The sequence below is a fragment of the Hypomesus transpacificus genome, chromosome 5 (assembly GCF_021917145.1).
Source record: "Hypomesus transpacificus isolate Combined female chromosome 5, fHypTra1, whole genome shotgun sequence".
Taxonomy (NCBI): Eukaryota; Metazoa; Chordata; class Actinopteri; order Osmeriformes; family Osmeridae; genus Hypomesus; species Hypomesus transpacificus.
In genome coordinates, this window is record NC_061064.1 from 4,080,456 (window position 1) to 4,098,806 (window position 18,351).

The 18,351-nt window shown below is 48.0% G+C and overlaps 3 protein-coding genes across 3 annotated transcripts; 1 reads left to right on the top strand and 2 right to left on the bottom strand.

Moving 5' to 3' along the window:
• Nucleotides 1–53: 53 nt before the first annotated feature.
• LOC124468139 (neuferricin) lies at nucleotides 54–2,455 on the top strand. Its single transcript, XM_047020738.1, has 4 exons — nucleotides 54–637; nucleotides 1,134–1,274; nucleotides 1,394–1,580; nucleotides 2,023–2,455. The coding sequence occupies exons 1-4, from the start codon at nucleotides 400–402 to the stop codon at nucleotides 2,189–2,191; spliced, it is 735 nt and encodes a 244-aa protein (XP_046876694.1). The 5' UTR covers nucleotides 54–399; the 3' UTR covers nucleotides 2,192–2,455.
• Nucleotides 2,456–2,628: 173 nt separating this feature from the next.
• ankfy1 (ankyrin repeat and FYVE domain containing 1) lies at nucleotides 2,629–13,252 on the bottom strand. Its single transcript, XM_047020737.1, has 25 exons — nucleotides 13,200–13,252; nucleotides 11,807–12,014; nucleotides 11,411–11,529; nucleotides 11,094–11,229; nucleotides 10,756–10,879; nucleotides 9,871–10,020; nucleotides 9,593–9,758; nucleotides 9,262–9,466; nucleotides 9,075–9,143; nucleotides 8,757–8,959; nucleotides 8,562–8,659; nucleotides 8,008–8,224; nucleotides 7,768–7,866; nucleotides 7,461–7,614; nucleotides 7,178–7,346; nucleotides 6,928–7,046; nucleotides 6,255–6,411; nucleotides 5,703–5,903; nucleotides 5,410–5,586; nucleotides 5,143–5,290; nucleotides 4,955–5,045; nucleotides 4,724–4,848; nucleotides 4,489–4,635; nucleotides 4,275–4,365; nucleotides 2,629–4,153 (listed from the first exon to the last, which is right to left on the bottom strand). Exons 1-25 carry the CDS (start codon nucleotides 13,207–13,209, stop codon nucleotides 4,021–4,023), a joined length of 3,516 nt encoding a protein of 1,171 aa, XP_046876693.1. The 5' UTR covers nucleotides 13,210–13,252; the 3' UTR covers nucleotides 2,629–4,020.
• A 578-nt stretch (nucleotides 13,253–13,830) lies between these two features.
• Nucleotides 13,831–18,242, bottom strand: ube2g1a (ubiquitin-conjugating enzyme E2G 1a (UBC7 homolog, yeast)). The gene is made up of 6 exons (XM_047020629.1): nucleotides 18,037–18,242; nucleotides 16,019–16,121; nucleotides 15,812–15,909; nucleotides 15,525–15,703; nucleotides 15,292–15,410; nucleotides 13,831–15,130 (listed from the first exon to the last, which is right to left on the bottom strand). The coding sequence occupies exons 1-5, from the start codon at nucleotides 18,080–18,082 to the stop codon at nucleotides 15,324–15,326; spliced, it is 513 nt and encodes a 170-aa protein (XP_046876585.1). The 5' UTR covers nucleotides 18,083–18,242; the 3' UTR covers nucleotides 13,831–15,130; nucleotides 15,292–15,323.
• Between the last annotated feature and the right edge of the window lie 109 nt (nucleotides 18,243–18,351).

Here is an 18,351-nt window from a genome sequence, read left to right on the forward strand (position 1 = left end):
AAGGGCTTCTTATTTTAAATCACTGATATTTTAATTGTAAACTTTTTTTGTTAAGAGAGGATAATTTATTTTGTGTTTCTTTTTTGTTCACTATTCTCTCTTTGCTACTAAAATCGAGTAAGTCACGTCACAGGCAGGATCACTGATTTACCACTGAACAAACTAGAGATTTGCTTTGCTGGGTCATTCTAGCCGTCATGAAATCTGGGCATCAGCCTCTACGCCCTGCTTTGTACAGATGATTTGGAAATCTACACTATTTCAGGCGTGCTCACACGTCACACATGTTACCCGGAAAAACACAAATCGGGGAAGGGAATATCACATTTCATTCATATGCTTCAAATGTCACCTACAATGAAATATTCACCGGACTGAATTGCACTTCACGTAGATGAAATGTTTGTTTTGTTTTTTTTATCCATACTCCTAGCAATATTTCTGGAGCCGTGGAATTGGTTTCGTGGAAATGAGATGCCTCAACCACCTCTGCGGCTCATTGGCAAACATGAATTATCGTTATATGACGGTGAAGAGGACAGCAAGGGGCTTTACCTGGCCATACTGGGACAGGTGTTTGATGTAAGCAAGGGGCGAAAGCACTACGGACCCGGTGGTGGCTACCATTGCTTTGCTGGTGAGATTCTTATATATATTTTTTAAACCGCGTCCTTCACATCGCAGTTTGATTTGGACAGGTGTTGTGCCAAGGCACTTATCCCCACCAGGATTTGTATTCATTCCCCATACATTATATCAGGTGAAACAACGGCCTGATATAATGTGCATCCCCTCTGTAACTGTTGCTAGAAAAGAGCAGACATCTCCATATTATCTCAGGTTGTTCATTGTGACCAAAATAACACAGAAAATAACACACATGATGGCAGGACAGACCATTTGCATGTTAGGGGGTAATAGACAAATAAACGTATTTATGTAAATAAATGAGTCCCTTGTTATGGAAAACCCTGTTGAGTCTTCCACGTTGCTATTTGTTCCATTTAAGAGGTGAATTCGCACGCGCGCTCCCGCGGCCAGGGGATACAAATCCTGGCGGGGATAAGTGCCTTGGCACGACACCGGCAGTGACATTCTAATGGCACAGGCATACACTGTCCACTCTCTCCCAGGCAAAGATGGATCTCTTGCCTTTGTCACCGGGGATTTCACAGACATGGGGCTGACAGATGACCTATCCAGCCTGTCCCCCACTCAGGTGGTGGCACTGTATGACTGGCTTGCTTTCTACCAGAAGGACTATCAGCCAATGGGTGAGTAGCATCAGGTCAAGCACCATTACTGCTTTTAACATGACCGTGGACTAACTATATATTTCTTAAGGAAACATGACTAGCTATGTCAAGTCCCATGTGTGTGGCTTGTGTTTCAGGCAGGCTGGTTGGTCGGTTCTACACTGAGGGGGGGCAGTCCACGGCGGCCTTAAAGGCGGTGGAGGCATCCCTGGCAGAGGGGCAGAGACTCAAGGCCCAGGACTTGGCTGAGAACCAACACTTCCCAGCTTGCAATTCAGAGTGGAGTGCTGCTAGTGAAGGAAGGGTCTGGTGTTCCAGGAAGAGGTAAGTGTACAGCTCAGTGGTATTTGACTGCATTTCAAGAGGTCACATGTTCGAAACCCCCTTGCACATAGCATAGTATAAAAACATCTACTAAATGAATTATTTATTAGGTGAGATCATTATTATTGTCATGGGACTGGAAAGTTATGTTAATTGAGAGATCCAGGACTCTGTCTGTGACATGCAGGGTTTCATTTTAATGTATTCATTTAGCAGATGCTTTTATCCAAAGCAACATGCAGTATGTGGTGGTTTGAACCTGTGACCTCTCGACCTGCGATCAAGTGTTCTAACCTCTGATTTATATCCTCCGTCTCATTACTGAAACATGTACTCTAGGGGGAGCCACCTTCCAGATTTAGCCTGTCTCGGTGCAATCAAAGTATTACAAAAAATAGTTTTTGTTGCTTTGATTTCAGTTTCTTTTGACTTGTGTTTCTAGTGGTGGAGTTCACAGAGACTGGGTGGGAGTCCCGAGGCTGCTTTTCTCTCCTGGCTCCAGCCGGTCTCGCTGTGTGTGTGTAGAAAATCCCTCCACAACAGGAAACCCCAACCTCCAAGAGTACCAGGATTGCCCCCCTGAAGCTGAGTCATGTCCTGCTGGAGGCTAGTCGGATCTGGACACTGGAACTATTCACAGGACCTCAATGTAAAAAGGATTAAACCTGAAGTCAGGTGAAATTCTTCAAATGCTAAATGATCAGATTTTCTTCCTTCCTTTGGATCTACATGCCATGTAATTACGTTGTCAGCGATTGTAAGAAATACTTGAAAATCAACTAGACTTTGTATGCCTGCTAGGATGTTTTATACCATTGAAAAGTACAATACATGTTGTCTAAATGGAAATAAAACAATCCATTTTTTTATGATGACCTTTATGTAAAGTCGTCCTCCCTTTCTCTAAAAGGATACGCAAGGAAGAGACAAGCTAGATATCTGAGCTTACAGATACAATACAATGTGCATTAAGATTAAACAATGTGCATAAAAGATTAACAGAGGCAAGATTTAGGTTTGTCACATGACAAAAAAAGCACAAACTGCATTAAGTACAAAACAGTTGTAGTGGTCAAAAATATCATACATTTATCTGTACAATTTAACAACACCTGGGGTGGCCCACTGGCTGGCCACTCCAACACCACATTCTCCCTATGATCAGAAACGCTTTGTCATCTTGATAAAGTGCACCTGTTAGGCTTTGAAATCAAGACACATTAAAACATGATCGGTCAAGACAACGCTTGACTTGAGGCAACACCAATTGGAGCATGTCACATGCCTCCCCAACACAGACCTCACAACAGGCCAACATGGAATGTATACTTTGGTGACTGATCGGGGGAAATAATTCATGGGTATAATTATGAAATGTATAGACTACATATTACCTTACACATGCATATGCCTAGACATTTCATTACAGGTATCACTTCATAAAAAAAATATTAATTTGCTTATTGGTAAACAAAGATCAAGTTTCTGCTTCACGTTTAAAATCCTCCCATCCTCTTATGTAATAGAAAGTACTTTGATTACACATGTTCTCCCATTCACTGGGACAATAACACAGTTATCAGACTTTGATCACGGGGCAAAAGCTTTTGGATTATATCTCAGCTTTGCTCATGTTCAATCAGGTACACATCGCAAAATCACATTTTTAGCAGGAGGAAGATTCACTAAGTGCAGCAATCTCACTTTCTCGCTTTTCATAGAGTGAATACATGGGAGCATTTAGTGTTTCATGAAAATTAGAGTCACAGAATCAACTGGAATTCAATCATCTGTAGCATAAAAAACCCTTTGTGATTCACCTGTCCCTTAAGAATCTTTCAGACCCAGCCCACCCTGTTGGAAACAGCCATCCAGTCAACAGTGAGGAATGAGGCAGTGCCCAGTATGAGTGATTCAGAAGTACTATAGACATGACAGTCACCCAACCCTCCAGGGCACAGGAGTCTTTACACTTAAAGTACATCTTTCTCTGATTCATCAGGACTGTGCAGTAAAGGGTTCATTTGAGGAAAGGGACAACAGACAGTGTCTTTCTAATGGAGAAATCATATTTGTTCTGACCAGGGCCTACCTCCCCTACAACATGAAATCATGAAATGTTCATCAGCCGACTCCTGGAGACGCCTACCAAAGTATAACAGGGTGAATTAATACCGTCTCTCTCATCAAAGCCCAGTCCAGCGGATCAAACACAATCTTCATTACCAACAACACATGATTACTTGGGTCAAGGACACGTATAAATGCTTCATCTCTACTTTAAAAGTCCCGCTAGACATAATTCTTTTTGATAAACTGGAATTAGCACAGAAGTTGTGGTCAGTAACTGTGTCCAGGGGCTGTTTCCTGTATGCTTGTCCGGCTGCTACCTCCCCCAGTCCAGGGAGACATGGGGGGGCGGGGGGGGGAGAGGTGCTTGTTAGGACACACCGCCCAAAGTCAACACGTCAAAGCAGATGTCGCAGACCCTCACAGGCTTGTTCAGGTCAAACTTGATGATGGGAATCTCCTTTATGGAGCACTTGTGACACAGCAAGCGGCCACAGTGGCGGCTGCAGAAAGAGAGAGAGAGAGAGAGAAGGAAAGTGAAACCAGATGTACTGTAATCGGTACACAAGAACGACCAAAACGAGGAATCTCAGAGGTAGGACACGAGATCCTAGTGTTACTCACCAGTGATGTTTCCTGGTGGTGACTCCAAACTTGGCCACACATTCATAACAGTTGGACCCATCACACCACGGCGGCTCTTTGGATAACATATCTGAAACCCAGAACAGGAGCAGTCAGAACAGGGCCACCCCCGGCCAGTCTTAAAGCACACACAGGGATCCACGAGGAGGACGACACCTGACTGACAGAAGGCCACCCGGACGGCAAAGCTCACCCAGAAGGCGGAAGAGCAGCTGTTTGGTGGCTACTTGGTAGTTGAAGATGTTGACGCCCTGGTTGTTGGTGCCGCCCAGACGGGCCCCGGACCTCACGATGGCACGGCACAGGTTGGCGTTTCCCTTCATGTAGGCCAGCAGGAGCACTGAGGGAGAATGGAGACGAGGCTTATCCTGTCGTTTGGCGCTAGATGCATTTTTGAGTATATGCGTGCATTGAAACTCCTCCTCTACCTGTGTTTCCTTCATTGTCTGGTTTGTCCAAAGGGTACTCTGGCATACACTCCAAGAACAGCTCAAAGATGGCGGCTGCGTTCTCTTTCCCATAATGCCCCAGGACGTGCATCGGCGACTGACCCCTGCGAGACCAACGTTCAGCGAATCACTTTAGTGAACCCCTTCACCCCCACCCCCCACCCCCAGGACCAGCCGACAGGAAGGGGGTGTCGCGGGGAGGAAACCCACCTGAGATTGAAGGCCTCCGCGTCGATGGTGGACTCTGTGAGGAGCGCTCGGACGTTGTTCAGGCGGCCCTGCATGACGGCCAGGTGCAGGGCTGAGGACGGAAGGAGACGAGACTGTGAGAGGAGGCTCCTGACCAGAGGAGAGGGGAGTGGAGCTGGGGGGGAGAGGCGGTGGGGGGGCTGGCCTACCGTTGTTGCCGTTCTCATCCAGAGCAGCGAAGTCCACGCCGTTCTCCAGCAGCACGGAGCAGATGGTGGCCAGGTCCTGCTGGGCGGCCAGGTGCAGGGCCGTCTGCCTGTGTTTGGTCACCTCGTTCACCTTGGCCCCCGCCAGCAACTAGGTGGAAACACACACACACACACAACCCAGTCAGACGGCATCGCGTTTGCATTAACAACACACGCAGACGGTGACACTGGAGCGCGTCGAGAGCAAAGGGGTTGGCGGTCGCTCACCAGGTTGCGGACGATGATCTCGGAGCCGGCCTGGACGGCCAGGTGAAGGGGGGTGAGCTTGGCTGCGTCCTGGACCCTGGAGTTGACGTTGGCCTGGACGCTGATCAGGAACAGGACACTCTCGATGTCCGAGCTCTGGACCGCCACGTGGAGGAAGTTACGCCCTTTATTGTCCACCTTGAAAGAGAAAGGAGGTTTATAGGAAGTGATGCAGGCTGGACTGCGCTGGAGGTGAGCTCCAATCAGAACAGAGCAGTGTATACTGGAGAGTGTGTGTGTGTGTGTGTGTGTACCTGTTCGGCGGCGCCTGGCTCTCTCTTCAGGATGGCCTCTGCAGCCTTGTTGTTCTTGTGCGTCATGGCGCAGGCGAAGGGGGTCATGCCCTGGCGGTCACGCACGGTCAGACGGATGTCCGGGTGGGAGATGAGCAGCTGGATGATGACGCCGTGCTGGTTGCTGATGGCAACGTGGATGGGGGCCCGTCCCTCCGCGTCCTGGGGGAAAGGAGGAGGAGCCAGATACAGGTGAGATCCGTGATTGGACCGGACCCTCTCCCCAGCACCCGACAACGTCTTCTCATGGACGGTAGATTAAGACAGTGTTTCCCAACCCTGGTCCTCGGGGAACACCTGTCCAGCATTTTTTTTATGTTTCCCTGCTCCAACACACCTGATTCAAATGAATGGGTTGTTATCTAGCTCTGCGGAAGCCTGCTTGTGATCATTCATTTGAATCAGGTGTGTTGGAGCAGGGAAACATAAAAAAAATGCTGGACAGGTGTTCCCCGAGGACCAGGGTTGGGAACCACTGGATGAAGAAGAGGTTGGGTTTCGATGGACCCGGACCTGTGCGTTGACGTTGGCCCCGAACTCCAAGAGGCACTGGCCCACGTCCTCCAGGCCCCAGCTGGCTGCCAGGTGGAGGGGGCTCTGGCCGTCACGGGCCTCCTCGTCCCCCTCTCCGTTAGGACCGGGCTGCCGGGGGCTGTTCACGTCACAGCCGCTGCAGATCCCGGGACGGCAGACAGGGGGAGACAACAGGCCCTTGTCAGAACGTTCTCAACAGAGACAATGGCTGGTAGGACTGCTAATGTTTGACGACATTCAGTTGGTTTGAACCCTTCAGAACACTGCAGGGGGCACTACTACGTGGACGCAGAGAGACACAAGCAACCAGGAAGCCTGGTTCTCCCTGCCAGTTTGTCTCCAGGTCTTAAGATCAGAGGTAATCTGGAGGCTTTAACAGCTTACAGTCAGACAGGGATCACCATGATTGAGCATGAAATGACTCGCTGTGTCTCTGAGCCAGATCTTCCACCACCCTGGGAAGGAGCCAACAGCCTCGGAAAAATAACACTGACCTCACCATAAAACACACACACCCTTAAAATAACGATCATTTACTAATCCAGTATACTAGCAGAGGTAGGCGCAGAATACTAAATGAGTAATAGGACTTAAAAGGGCGTGCGGCTCAGTTGTTTGGGGGAGGGGGGTTGGGGGGGGGTGCCAAGCACACCTGCGGATGAGGAAGCAGGCCGTGACCTCGTTGTTCTCGTCCACAGCTCTGTGGAGGAGCGTCTGCTTGCAGCCCGACGGCCCCGAGCTCCAACAGGTGGCGTCGCAGCCGTGGCGCACCTACCGGGGACGAGAGACACCAAACTCAGAGAGGGGAGAGAGAGCGGGGTCACCCTCTGTGACTTGTCACACCCCAGCACTAGCTGTACCCCTACTCCAACTCCAACTGTGTGTGTGTGTGTGTGTCTCACCAGCGTGGAGGCAATGTCCTCCAGGCCCTTCTCCAGAGCGAGCCATAGAGGGGGGTTGCCCTTCTCGTCCACCACGGACATGTCTGCCCCCCGAGTGCATATGGCGTCCACCACCAGGGGGAGCTGGCTGCTGATGGCCAGCTGCAGCGCCGTCTGGCCCTCCTGGGTCCTGGAGGAGCAAGACGACCACGCGTCAGGACACCCTCCCCCCTCCTCCATCATCCAGGCTAGTCCTGCGGTTTCCCCCCCTACCCCCAGCTGTGGCGTGTCGTTTTGGGCCTACCTGACGTTGATGTCGGCCTGGTGCTCCAGGAGGAAGAGGGCGCTCCTGCTGTCCTGTCTCTGGATGGCCATGTGCAGCAGGGTGTGGCCGGAGGACATGGTGTCGTTGATGGCCGCCCCAGAGCCAAGCAGCTGGGCTGCGATGGTGTGCATCCCTGACGACACACACGGCACACGAGACGCTGTCAGCTCGTAAAAACTAGGACGGATTAGCTCCATTTTTCCATAAAAATAATAACAATTTTAAAAGTCACTGAATAGTGTGTGTATTGTGGATGAGAGGGTGTGGAGACGCGTCCTCGGCCTACCAGTCCAGAGGGCCAGGCCCAGCACGGTCTGGTCCATGGAGTCTTTAAGGCTGAAGTCAGGGATGATCTGTAGGTTGTTGGTGGCGTGAAGCGCATTGGCTGGAACATAACCACAAACGGCATGATCAGAAAACGGTTTGGGATGAACCCTCCCCCCCCCCCCCCCCCCCCCCTTAAAACGCATGAACACGCGTCGTTCCGATGCCGAAAATAGGGTCCTGCCAGGCCGAGCGGGCCCACCTTTCTGCTCCAGGATGACTGACACCACGTCGGCGTGGTTGTGGGCGATGGCCATGTGGAGGGGGCTCTGCAGGGACAGGCCCTGGGCCCGGCCCTGGAGCTCGTCCTCGGGGAGGGACTGGTGGGTCTGCAGGTTGGGGTTGGCCCCCTGCTGGAGCAGCTCCGCCGTCAGGCCTGCCAGCCCGCAGCGACAGGCAGTGTGGAGGGGGGTCTCCCCCTGCACGACAGACAGAGACAGAGACAGAGACAGAGACAGAGACAGAGACAGAGACAGAGACAGAGAGAGAGAGAGAGAGAGAGAGAGAGAGAGAGAGAGAAGGGAAAAGGAGATATGGAACAACAGAGTCATTAGACCTAATCGAACCTATTACCATGTATTATTTATATTCCAAAACGTAGCAGAAGGCCAGAGCAGCGGGCACTGCAGTCCAGCCTGTGATGCAGTGGGGCCGGCTCTGCGGAGGGAGGAGGGTGAGGCTGGGGAACGTGCAACGACTCGCAGTCTGACTGCAGTCCAGCGCAGCAGCGGGGCTAGCCGGCGAGGTGGAACGCACCCATTTGTTGGCGTGGTTGACCTTCGCCCCGTGCGTGGCCAGGAAGAGGGCGGCGGCCTCGCTGCCTGCCCCTGCTGCTCTCTGCAGCAGACAGCTCCCTGGGGAGCACAAGGGGGGAAGACAGGATGAGAACCACACTCGTATTGAAAACAGTCATGTTTACTTTGCTTCCTCTGGGGGGTCCGTGGTCAGCACCTGTGGCAGTATCTGGGGCGTCCGGGTTGCTGCCCCGCTGGATGAGCCGCGAGGCGAAGCTGTTCTCGTTGAACGACGTGCCGTTCTCCACGGGAGCGTGGTCCTCGAAGGGGTTGACGGAGGGGTCGGAGGCCACGGTGATGTACTGCAGGGCCAGCCACAGAGCCGTGCTGCCCTCGTGGTCCTTCAGCTCCAGGTCCAGCCTGGGAGAGACAAGGAGAGAGGAAGGGGTAGGTGAGCGGTTCGCAAAAGGACACAACGCTAGGATCGGGTCCGATTTTCGCGTGAAATCTGGAGCCAGTCGTTCGTTCGACTCACTGCTTGCACTGGAGGAGCTGGTTGAACACATGGTCATTGCCCGACACCACAGCTTCATGCAAGGGAGTTCTGCAGGATGAAAAGACAAACATCACGTTAGGATTCTCTTCTAAAAAGACGTGGTTTGAACATTTCCACCCACACAGCTGTCCCTTTGGACCAGGGCGAAGGGCCCATGGACACCCACCTGCCCTTGCTGTTCTGCATGTTGGGGTTGGCTCCTGTTTTCAGCAGGGCCTCTGCAATGCGGGCCATGCCGCTCATGACCTCCCCAGAGTGCTTCTTGGGGCTGAAGGAGCAGACCAGGTGCAGGGGCGTCTCCACCGCCCCCACCGTGGCTGCGTTCACCTGGGCCGAGTGGCGGATCAGGAAGGTGGAGGCAAACTCATCGCCTGGAGGTAGCAGGAGGAGTGAAAGAGAGAATGAGACGGGTTCTTGTCCGGGCTAACGCTTCAAGTTTCCACTGGGATGTCAGGTAACGCACACAGTATCCTTGGAACCTTCACAGCGCCCCCTACCTCTTTGGATGGCTTTGTGCAGCAGGCTCCAGCCACTTTGGTCCACCATGTCCACATCTGCCTTGTTGTTGACCAGCGTGGTGGCAATGCTCTCGAGTTTCCGAGACAGGGCTAGGTCCAGGGCCAGGTCTCCATTGTTGTCCAATTCATTCAGCTTTCCAGGCAGCTGGGGTGTGGAGAATTCAAGATCAAATGAATGTGATACGTTCTGTTAGTTCATATGCCTAGTCACAGGCTATTGAGGATTGAAGTGAATTCCGTCAGTGTGTGGATCTCACCTCCGAGTCCATCTCGATGAGGTAGAGAAAGACCACATCTTCTCGCTCCACTTTAATGGCTTTGTGAAGAGGGAACTCTGTTTTGGACTTGATCATCTTGTAGAGGAGCTGAGCACTCATGGTGCTGAAGTCTTCTTTCCTCAGGTCATCCTGCAGAGAGGAATCGAGACAAGCACAATCTCAGCCCTCATGTCATGACACTGGAACCCGGGGACATGTCATTAATCATTCCGATCCTTTATCAATAGTTTCCATAATCGGATGTGTGAAAAGTGCTCAATTCCACTCAGGTCTTAATCAGACCTTGAAACCACGTAAAAGCTCAGGTGAATGTAATAAAAAGGAAAATCATAAAAGTTGAAGGAAGGCAAAGAGTGATAAAGCTATAGCTAGCCCTAACAGGCAGTCAGGTAGCAGGTGAAAAGCCATTTCCTCAGTCCCGTTCTAAACCTAACCTTGAGAATGATTGGGTTCGGGCTGTGGCCGATTTATGACATCGTAAAAGCAACAAGCTTTAAGGTCAACGAAGAGAGAGGCGACTGAGACGATTCTTAAAGCACGGCCGTTTCCCCCGTATGAAACCACTGCTGCAGCAGAGACGTCTTCCTAAGAAAATTAGCGTTCATAGTCAGGCATTAAAACCGAACTGCTGATACGCTCCAGCATTGACTTGGTAAAACAGCGCTCTCGACTCATGCACTAAACACGTGCTTCAGATGGGACCTGGAGATGAATCAATACTACAGCCCAGTTGAGTTATAGGCCTGATGACGCATCGCTTTCATAACAGTTCCTGGGGTCTGGATGGGGCCCCCGACAGCCCATCGATTTTTCCCCCGGATGGTTCCGTCAGTCGGGAATGTGCTGACCAGAGGAGAGACTCACCCAGTGGCTGGCGATGATCTCCCCACAGTAGTTCATCAGGGTGGTGGCGTCCAGCTCCTCAGCCGTCTGGTAGAAGCGGATGCAGTTCCTCACGTTCACCGACGACATCACCCCTTTCTCACACCTGTGCGAGAGAAACCAAAGCTATCCCAAATGTACAACTATACGGACAAGCCTGGGTCCATACCTGGCGGCTAGGGGGGGGGGGGGGGGGGGGGTCATGGAACATAGTCGGCGCCATCGATTTGAAGATAGAGAGGAATATTATAGAGAGGGCCCTTCCGGGCTGGGTGTACCCTAGGGTTAGCAGAGACAGACAACATGGAGACAGGGCCCACCTCTCTCGGAGCAGCTGCAGCTGGAAGCGGTTGGACAGTTTCATCAGGTCGATCAGGAAGGCGTCGTCCTCGCTGAGCGCCAGCTCGTCGGTGTACGCCCAGCGCAGCATCGCCAAGGCGACCTCGGGCTTGGCATCTGGAGACCCCCCACGTGAGTGAGCGTTAAGAACTTGCACGGGTATTAAATATGCACATTTTGGTTGGTTTCAGTAGTCATGCATGAACTGCTATGATACAGGATTTCGAGGAGAGCAGTTGTGTGTGTGTACCCTAACTGTCTGTTCCCCACTGAGCAGAGAGAGAGCAGGGTTTCGTACCAGACAGATCCAGTTCTGAGGTGGAAGCCAGGTTGGCCAGGCTCCAGGCATCACTGCGAGCAGCCAGCACAAACTTATGAGCACAGAGATTCAGCTCCCCAACTCTGATCTTCAGATCACTGTAAAACACAACAGCAAACATCGTGGTGAACAGTTGGATCCAAATGACATTACACATTTTTTTCTTCCAACAACACATTTGCAACTGAACAATGCAGATAAGCGTGTTCTAATTGGCACGGAAACCTCAAGACAGGTTGAGGCCATTAGGCGTACACATAACTGCAGGAGAAACCTGCATGTCTACTTCTTCGGTGCGTAGCCATGGCAACAGCACTGCCCGCATCATATCCGAATTGCCGCTTACCCCCTCCCCTCCCCCCCGCGCTCCCTCACCTGTACTGCTCCTGCTGGTGCAGCTCGGCCACGATGTCGAGCAGGCGGCTGATGAACGTGTCACCAGCAGTGCAGTTGGCGGAGCCGTGGCCGGGGGCCTGAGCGGCCAGCACGGCGCAGCGCCTCTCTGTGTCCGCTAGCTTCTGCTGCATCTTGACGTACTCCTGCCTGAGCAGGGCCAGGTGCTTCTGCAGCTTGGCCACCTCCTCTGTCAGGCGGCAGGGGGGGGCGGGGTGCGGAGAAGTACACAACAGGGGGTGAGAAACGAAGTCGAGAAAGCTATCTGGGTGCATTTTACGCATTCCATTGTGGGAAGTCCGCCTACACCACACTGCAGGGCAGTGAAATAGCTATAACATTCAAGAACTTAACAGAGGTTTGGCAGACATTGAAGTGGTTTCCTGAATGTGGGATGTCTTGTAAGGCACATGTAACTTCCCCTTCCTGCAAGTTTCAGCATAGGAAAAATGCTGAGAAGGCACATTGCTTTTCCCTCCCTAACTCAGTGTGTTAAACATGGCTGGCCAAGTCATGGGGAGAGGGAGGCCGGCCTCCACCATCACCTGACTAACGCAACACAGGAAGGGCAAACTGCTGAACAGTGGGATAAATGCTGCCCAAGAATATTCAAGCAAGTGTCTGCACATCACAGTAACGAAACTTGTCCCACTGCATTCATTCCTATCCTCATTCATATTATTTCACAATCATTCTTTCAAGTTTATATTATTATATTCTCAGAACACGTCAGCTGAAAGACTGAAAATAACTTGCTGAGCATTTAAACATGGTTTTAAAACTTTGAATAAGAAAGTACCAGTCTGACGGTGTAGCTCAATACCTTTTCAAAAGGTGAACAACTGGATAAACGCCCGTGTGGCAATATATACATGACTACAACAGACATACTATTTTATGTCTATTCTATATTCTATTATATTCTAGCTGGCATCAGCTGTGGGGTCTACGGAGTCGGGGCCACCACTCCACTGATGTTTGAGTCACACCCAACAGGCTGGCGTTGGCTAGCACTACTACACAAGCTGACAGCGAGTTGACCAACTCGGAAGATCGAAGCTGATTTGTTAGCTAGTTTGTTAGCACCAAGCGGGGGTTTGACCCATCGAAACACAGCTAATATCCAAACAACGTTGCCGCTCGCCTGGTTCGCACACAAGCAACCCAAATACTACTAGCTGCAAGCAAACCTAGCTACTACTAGCTTCACACGAGCATTCACAGTAAGAGGTGACTCGACAAAAAAGGAGCGGTTATTGATTTTTGCATTCATATAAAATCAAATTTGACTATATGTTTTAAGACTTCGATAAGCGATTAAGCAAGCGTCAAATAAAGAAAGGGCGTGTAAATAGACAAGAAATCTGTATCATACCTTCCGCCATGTTGGTTCCGTGGCTTAATACTTTTCTCTCGCGAGATGGTAAGATCACAGTAGGTGGGTACGTTTAAAATGTTGTGACATTGTAGCAGTCGTTTTAATATTCCCTGATCTATGCTTTGTCAAACTATTTTAAGTGCTGTGGGGGGGGGGCGGGGGGGGGGGGGGGGGGGGGGGGGGGGGGGGGGGGAGTAATCTATAGGAGGTTGTTTGAATGGGCTGTTTCAATATCATTGTTAAATCAAGTTCCATTGGTTATTTCATCTGACAAAAATGCTTACAGAAGTGACAGACATATTCTGAAGTTAACTGGAAGGATTTTAAGTGGTTATTTTTCTACTGTAGATGGAGTTGGCTCTTGGTGGTACATTGTGTCCAGAAACCCATCCCTCAGGACTGAGTCATGTATGTGTTTGGGAGAATAACTATAATATAGCATTAACTTTCCTCAGAAGAGAAGTTCCCCACCATTTGTAAAAGATCATGCACTCCCCAACACTTGTCAAGTAAATTAGCTATAGAACTAATAATTTGCAGTGCCATGTTTACCTGACATGTGGAATGTGAAGGATGTGTTTCACATTGAATGTTTGACTTCAATCTATATGAATGAAAACCCCACAAATATTGAAAAAAGAAAATCATATTTTAGAAGAACTCACTACAGGTGACAATTTTATAACATGAAAAATATACATCAGTATTTTGTCTTTGTACATTAGGCAAGTAAACTGCAGTACACCATCAGTGAGCCAGAATAAAATAAAGCAAATAGTTGATAGGGGAGAGGGTGAGGAATAAAGGGCGTGCATACACAAACACACTTGCACGCACACACTCACACTTAAACCAAAAACTTAAAACAAACTTCACAAAACATTAAAGCATGCACAATTCCTACTTAAGATACCACACAAAGGAAAACAAGCCCTGCTAAAATAATCTTCCACAAGGTGTATATTGGAAAAACAGACCCTATTTCAACCCAAACTCAAAAATAAGACAGTTCACAATCTGGGGAGTTATTGCTACACCAAATTGGTACCATTGTTCTAATCACACATCATCCTTATAAAAAAAATACTTCACACAAGTGCATGTTGTGTTGCACAACTTTTCTGACACTAACTCTTCAATGTTGGGTGCAATTACCAAGCAATTTAATAGGAGAGGCACTTTTGAAAAAATACAAATTAAAAACAATTCATGCATGACAAGTAATAGGTATGTCCCTTTTTTAAAGGCTATTTAGCCTGTTGCAAACCTAAACAAAAACATACACACACACATCCTAGTTCAATGGTGACTTTACCTGCAGTGCTGAGAGTGAGATGGAACCCAAGCATGCTATGTGTACTGTGAGGCAGCCCAATGATCCCCCCCCAAAAAAGACCATAAACATGTGACACTATTCATTCTTGAATCGATGCATCTTTCCAATAGTAGTGGAATCATGTAACATCACAATCTAACTGTTCAGCCTTCTACATGCCCTCCTGTCATAACCTGTAACAGAACTAACGCATACTAAAGTGGATGCTCAAGTGAGAGTGGAGTAAGACTTCAAGAATTTACAGGATTCAAATTCTAACTACACAAGCGCTATTTATTTGGTACTAAGTGACTTGCTAGATGGATAGGAACAGTTTATATATTATCAGGTTTTGTCTGTGCTATATACAGGTCTTTACAATATCTTCCTGAAGGTTGTAGCAGTTCATAGACGTCAAAAAATGCTTTATCATCTTTTGTTGTTTTCGAGTTGGCACTTGCTTGGAGGTTGTCTGTCAGCTTCTGTAATAGCAGTTATGTTCTATTGCAGCCTATTGTAGCCAGACTAATTTTGCCATAGTCAATGATGACGAGCCTGGCAATAGGGTGGTAGAGTGCAGGAAACAGTGCCACATTGTTTCTCAGTTGGAGACCTGCGGAAGACAGGAAAATTATATGAAGATACTTCAGCAAATGGTTCAGCAAAACCTTTTCACCAGACCATAAAACAGCACTACAAACTCAAGACCTAAAAAAAAAAAATCACAAGACCCAGGCCTTGTAAAAGAGAAGTACAAAAGTCCAGTACACTTACCCTGAAAAAAAGCTAGATGTCGCTCGGTGATGTCACTCAAAGGCAGTCTCTTGGCTCTTTCTTACACATCGGGCAACTTTCCTTTTGAATTCACCATGTCTATCTTCCCTCCACTCTTTCTGTACACGGAAACAGGGATACAAGGGGATGCATTTTCAGTCTCCCATATCTCGATCCATGTTCAGGGCATGATCATCAGTTGACAGATGTGGATCAGGTGACATGAATCTTACCGCAGCATCCACGTTGGCGGGCGAGTCCCCATTTGGGTCTGCCAGCATGGAGATGACACTAATCATGATGGTTTCCACTGTGTGGATGGGTAGCCAACGCTCCTCTGGCTTCTCATAGCCATACTTATCCTCCCCAGGCTCGTGCAAAATAGAAATACATACGTCACCGTTCTTGTCCACTAGAAGAAAAAAAGATGGCAAAAGAAAAATTCGATTTTAATCATGTGTATTTTTTAAATAGCACCTTTAGAAAAATGTGACACTTATTGCACTACACTTCCACTCACCATTTGGGTGCCATATATCGGTGATGAATTTCATTTTAGGTGGCCTGAGGGGGTAATCTTTGGGAAATGTAAGATGGGCTTTAAACACACCACCTTCGCTGTAAACATACAAAGTTGAATCATCAGTGGTTGTGTGAATCACTGTGATAGCCAAATAAGCAAGGTCATATCCCTGCCCTACAACAGGAACCAAACTGTCACACTTACTATAATGTATCTGGGGGGCCGATGATTAAGACTTCCCATCTGTAGAGGTCATTATCGTCTATCAGGCCTGCTGAGAATCCCTCCACAGGGTTTTTATTCAGCTCTGGAAACAAGAGAAAAGGTATCTTACATATTTACTTCAAAACAGCACATCATGTTTCTTGTCTCACTGATAATCTTGCCTAATTGGCATGACCTGCTTGCTATTACTTTGCTATTATTGTTGGCATGTTCACTTCTTAAGCTATTGGCCTATAAATCTATTGACCCTTTAATGATTTAATCCACCTTGAGCCTATGTGCTGTTTGGTGCAATTCTCCAGTTGAAGATCAGCACAACTGTGTGTTCCTGTGAAATCAACTAAAACACAAGTGAATTTTTTTTGAGACTATTGGAAGACTGTTAATCACAGATTACATGTGTAAGCAAGGTGCATTAACACATTTCTTTCATGTTTTTAAGCCTGGTACTCCTGGTAACTTTAACTTGATCTGGCCAAATTCAACTTTAAAGCAGTACACTTATCAATATGCTACTAATAAACAGGTATTTGGATACACACTTATGGTAATGACAAAGTTGACTATGATTGGGTGACTGAGTCACTCTTACTGTGCCAAGGGGTCATTATACTGGGCAGGTCAGAGGTGTCTGAAGTTGGTGTAAATACCTCATCTCATTACATTGCACAACACACTCTAGAGTCCTGCAGTGATTACAGTGAACAGCTGCTACCACCACATGGGTTGTCATGTTTCCCCCAAAAGAACTTGGGCATCGTATCTACATCACACTGCAGGAGACTAGCTTGGTAATTTGTGAAAAGTGTATGCCTACAATAAAAACTGTTGAACCGTTTGAAACAGAGTTGGGTTGAAAAATATATGAATCAATACTTGGCAATTGCTTATTAGGAGACAACCTATGCCTTCTCAGTTTATATTCTCCTCTGTTCTTAAACAAAGAAAGCAATGGTATCAAACTGCTACTGTATCTACGTAATGTGGATAGATAATTACACGAGTGTCGTATCATTTAGTGTCACTTTTAGCTATCGGTTTAGTGGGGATAAATGTTAACTAGAAAGGTCTGGCATTGCATTTGTTGACCAATATACACTGCAGACCAGCTGATAAATCTAGTTAGCTATTGGGCTTGACGTGACAGCTAAATGAGAGCTAGACAGTGTACCCTTATCCAGCAAGCTAAATGTTTTTAGCCATAAAAAATAGACCTAACAAAAGAGAAGCAAACCAAACAATCTGCCATAGGCATTATTTAACATCCTTTTGGTACGCCACCATTTTAGTTAACTGTCTAGCTAAATGACCAGCCACTACTTAATGTTTGTCTGATTAACTAGCCAACATTCGTTTGAATAATACAACTTCATCGTTAGTTAGCCAATCCACAACAAATACCACCACCCGTAGATAGCTGTGGCCAGTTTCAAAGCAAATCACAGAAATGAAACGGACAAATACTCAAGTGACACAAAAGCTAGATGGGTACCCAGCTAACATCGACTGTGAAAAGGTAGCTAATTAGCTATCAAGGTAGTAAGAACAGCTAGGTCGCACAATGTGGAACGTGTATTCGACTATTCACTGGAAGTGATGCACTTGCGTAGCTAACTACGCTTATTGTTAGCCTAGCTACCAAGCTGGCAACGACATTCACAAGACGTTCCACATGTATTAAGCCGCATTAAATCAATTATTTCGATATAGATTGGCACTAAGTACACACAATTTAATAGACGACATTGTAAATCACTAACATGTGCCTGTCAAAAAGTGTGTTGTCCATTGTTTCAGACTTTCAATCCAGTGACTAAACTGATCCACGTTGGCTTTGTAGCGTTAGCTTCGGTTGAACCTACGCTCTAGCTGCTAGGCTAAAGTTAGCTCGCTAGCTACGCTAGTTTGCATCCACTTTCGGCCTGTTGGCTAGTGAGGCTAATGAGCTAGCTAGCTAAATAGTTAGCGCACGTTAGCCACCATCAGTAACATATTACCTGCTAGCTGTCTTCTAAGTAACAGCACCGACTGAGGCTCCGTCATGGTTGAACTAATTTGATCCTTTAGCAAGGTACGTTAATATTTCAATATTTGACTGTTTGTTCAATAAATAACGTCAATCTATGTGTACTCCCTTCTAGTTCGTTTTGCTCAACATTCTCATTCTGATTTTGGTGGCACCTGCGCACTGCGACCAGAAGAAAGCCGCGTGAGGCCAGCACCAACAGAGTCCTATGAAAAAAGTGGGTTTAGTGTTTGTGTTTTGAAAGAAAGAAAGAATGAGAGGTTCACAATGCTATTGTACTGCTATC